Source organism: Morone saxatilis, unplaced genomic scaffold, assembly GCF_004916995.1.
Source record: "Morone saxatilis isolate NCDOM2014 unplaced genomic scaffold, NCSU_SB_2.0 Contig20, whole genome shotgun sequence".
NCBI classification, from domain to species: Eukaryota; Metazoa; Chordata; class Actinopteri; family Moronidae; genus Morone; species Morone saxatilis.
In genome coordinates, this window is record NW_023339763.1 from 13,081,646 (window position 1) to 13,085,060 (window position 3,415).

The 3,415-nt window shown below is 39.5% G+C and overlaps 1 protein-coding gene across 1 annotated transcript; it reads right to left on the bottom strand.

The window, feature by feature from the left end:
- Positions 1-1,522: 1,522 nt before the first annotated feature.
- On the bottom strand, positions 1,523-3,409 carry si:ch1073-15f19.2 (nectin-3-like protein). The gene is made up of 4 exons (XM_035665961.1): positions 3,324-3,409; positions 2,748-3,089; positions 2,150-2,262; positions 1,523-1,984 (listed from the first exon to the last, which is right to left on the bottom strand). Exons 1-4 carry the CDS (start codon positions 3,403-3,405, stop codon positions 1,724-1,726), a joined length of 798 nt encoding a protein of 265 aa, XP_035521854.1. The 5' UTR covers positions 3,406-3,409; the 3' UTR covers positions 1,523-1,723.
- Positions 3,410-3,415: the final 6 nt, after the last annotated feature.

A 3,415-nucleotide genomic window follows, 5' to 3' on the forward strand; every position in this document is an offset into this window, starting at 1 on the left:
GTGGACTACATTTTGAAATTAACTCAAAGTTTGATGTAATACAGTGTCTTTATGAGCAAACGTTCCTTTTAGCTCCATCTGTTGGTCAATTTTCTGCAACATCTGAAAGAAGCAAAGCAGGGAAGTCTGTGTTAAACATCCTGTCACCATCAATGCACAGTACTGTTTTGATTTTGTATCTGCAGTATCAGAAACATAATTTCTCGGAGCTCCATAGCGCACACTTGTTACATAAAAAATATCTGATATGGAAAATCTGTTTGTACATGTTACCGCATTGAAGTTAATAGCATAGTTTGACCTGTTGGGAAATATACTTAATCGCTTTCTTGCTTGAGTTAAATAAGAAAATCAATGCCACTCATATCTGTATGGTAAAAATGTACCAGGAACCAGTAGCCAGTTAGCTTAGAATTAGGGGCAAACAGTAAGCCTGGCTCTAAAGTTATCAAAATCTGCCCACCAACACCTTTAGAGGTCCATAAGTTACATCTTATACCTCGACCAAAATAAGAAACCAACAAGTTGTGGTTTCATGGGGAGTTAAATGCTGGAACTATTTCTTCCCCAGGAGTAGTAACTTCCTGGAGCGTCCGCTGGTTGCCTGGCAACTGTTCCCAGCTAAGAAATAACAAGTTGTGTTTTTACATTTTGGTTTCTGTACATATTTCCCAAAATGTGGAACTGTTCCTTTAACAAGCTTCACATTGGAAAACTGTAGATAAGAGTAGAAAGTCAGAATCAGTTATTCACCAAAGAACTTTAAAATACCCAGCGCACAGTGATGCATCATTGAAACATAGACAGGGTTGTTATTTATGGGCACTCTGTGCATAATCAATAGGTAAAATAAGGCAAAGAGCTCATTCAAGAACCTGGACCATGAAGCCATGGGCACTGATTCCTGAGGCAACAGAGTGGGCATGAATTGCAAATTCAATGGTACGTTGTATATGTATTCCTAAGTAATGAGTTCAGTTAATCCATTTTGTGTCAATTCTTCTCTGCTACCTTGCATATCCCCATAAAGACACCTGTACAGATCAATTTTTCATCTCAGCTGACATCCCCTTTGAGACACATCTTAGATTGAAATTATGCCAAATTATTCTTATTTACTAGCTTCATTTGGACTGTACTACTCCAGTGTGTCCAATAGATTGTGCTCTCACCCCATGTCATTATTCAGAGACGCTGCTGAGGCTCTGGTGAGTGTGTTTGCTCATGTGGTTTGAAAGTAGAGAGCAGGAAGTGAACTTCTTACGTCTGTGTGGCTTGTGCACTCTCTTTTGTTTTGTGTTCAAATTCTCATGAGACACACATATACAGGATGAGAAGTAGACATTATTTTCCTGCTTAAGCAGAGCCCATCACAGTGTTATAGCAAACCATATCACCAGTGGGGGGACGACGACATGCAGTTTGGTTGTTTTACAATTTAAAACTGTGAATACTGTTTTAGTTCAACTTAGTTCAGTATTAACCCTAAATCACACGGGGGAATTGATTTGCACCAAATAATTGAGAGTTTCACTCTAAAAGTTCTGTAGTTCTCATTTTATTCACAGTTACTGGTATGTTCTCATAACATGGCTGGCAGCTTCAAAATCCTTTGAATCTCTCCCTTTCCTTTCAGCTAATTAAAATTAAAATTGAGTGAGCTGCACTATAATAACAAAAGTCAAGTATCAGCTCCCTGGTCCAGTGCAGTTTATTAAGTCATTCAGTCTCTTGGGCCCTCTGCTAGATTGTTAATCCAGCCCTGAGGAAATGCTGAAATTGAATACGACACAAAGAGAAAAATAGCAGAAAAAAAATGAAGCTCACCTGTCCTTAAGCTTGTGGTTGCTGTTACCACTGTGATGATAAACTCTGTGTGCTGATCTTTGCTTCCTGTTTCGACAGTCAGCGTGTAAATCCCCGCGTGAGCATCAGTCACGCACAAGAGCTCCAAAGAGTCATTCTTTGACACCAGCTCCTCGTTCTGGCCGCAAAACAAGATTATGAAGCATAGAGTATGAGTACCTTTCACACTGAAAAGATGTTTTTGTGTTGTAGGTTTTGATGTCAGAGGTAATCAGATCATCTTGACTTGCATTAAAATTCACTGGAATGGCAGAAATGGGTTGATTAACTGATTTCCCGTTACCTTGATCCACTTGAACTTTGCATTAGGGGACGCTGTGCAGTGAATGGTCACATTTCCTCCAGCATGGACCTCAACTGTGCTATTCTTATCACACATTAATTTAACACCAGCATCTAATAGAGAGAAAATACGAGATTGTTTTAGATTGACAACACAAAAATATTACTGACTATTGTGAGTCTGATGCAGTACACATGAACAACACCTTCTGTAACTGTCCTCTGCCTCTGTCGTGATCATAATATACCTTCAGGTCACTTGCAGCTGAAAAGAATGTAAAGGTGTATTGTGCCCACGACAACTATACGACTGATGAGGGACAAAACAAAAGGCCAGAGGCATGAAAATAAACTGAAAGCAAGCTCTTACTGCAGAAGTGTTCTTGCAATTATTACATACATTTGCTCAGAAGTAAATAACTGCTGAGATTGGCAGAGGAGCAGTGCTCTGATGTAATCAGGAGTAACATTAAATATATGCAATGGATAATCAGATAGAAAGTTACTGCATTATCATTCAAATATTAAATCTTGTGAATACTGCAGAGTCTGTTTGAGGTATGTGAGTACAGCTTTGCATGTATTTGCCCTCGTCTTACCTTTGATTGTTAGCTCTGTTTCTCTCTTGATGGCACCCATGGGAAACATTGTAAGTTCACAAATATAGATACCACTGTCCCATTTTGTCACCCCAGAAAGTTTTAGATTGGAGCCCATTGACTTGTTCTCAATTTGGATGGTGACATTAGGCCAAAAATGGTGGACTCCGAAGACTGGATTAAACACAACCAGCTTTTCGTTGCTGTTGTTACTATTCTTACTCCATTCAATAACGACAATCTGGATATCAGCACTGCTTTTTACAGTACAGGGTAAGGTAACATCCTGGCCCTCTACTGCCTCCATCTTTTCATTATGGAACACTTCAACATCCTGGCGACCTGTCAAGCACATCAGATAACATTGGAAACAAGAAAAGTGAGGAGACAAAATAACTTATACTTTTAAGTTGATATTACAGACTGCAGTCCACTGGGATGCAGGCAGATAACATCAGAGCATTATACTGAGGCAACTTGTCACACCAGAAGCCGATACACATTTCAAACCCATGGCAAATATCCTATCTTTGCAGCTATATAATATGAGCAACAGAACATGTGGTCCAGGATTACCTTGTATATTAGAGGCAAGGAGCAGGAGGGAAAAGACAGTTCCCAATGCACTTCCAGTCATGTCTGAGCTCCCCAAACTCATTACGATCAAT

Bases quoted from the DNA above. Each gene is read 5' to 3' on its own strand.
- si:ch1073-15f19.2 (XM_035665961.1), bottom strand. From the start codon at position 3,405: ATGAGTTTGGGGAGCTCAGACATGACTGGAAGTGCATTGGGAACTGTC. The intron at 3,090-3,323 runs GTAATCCTGGAC...TGTGCTTGACAG, and splicing joins CCTTGCCTCTAATATACAAG to GTCGCCAGGATGTTGAAGTG. The intron at 2,263-2,747 runs GTAAGACGAGGG...TCTCTCTATTAG, and splicing joins AACAGAGCTAACAATCAAAG to ATGCTGGTGTTAAATTAATG.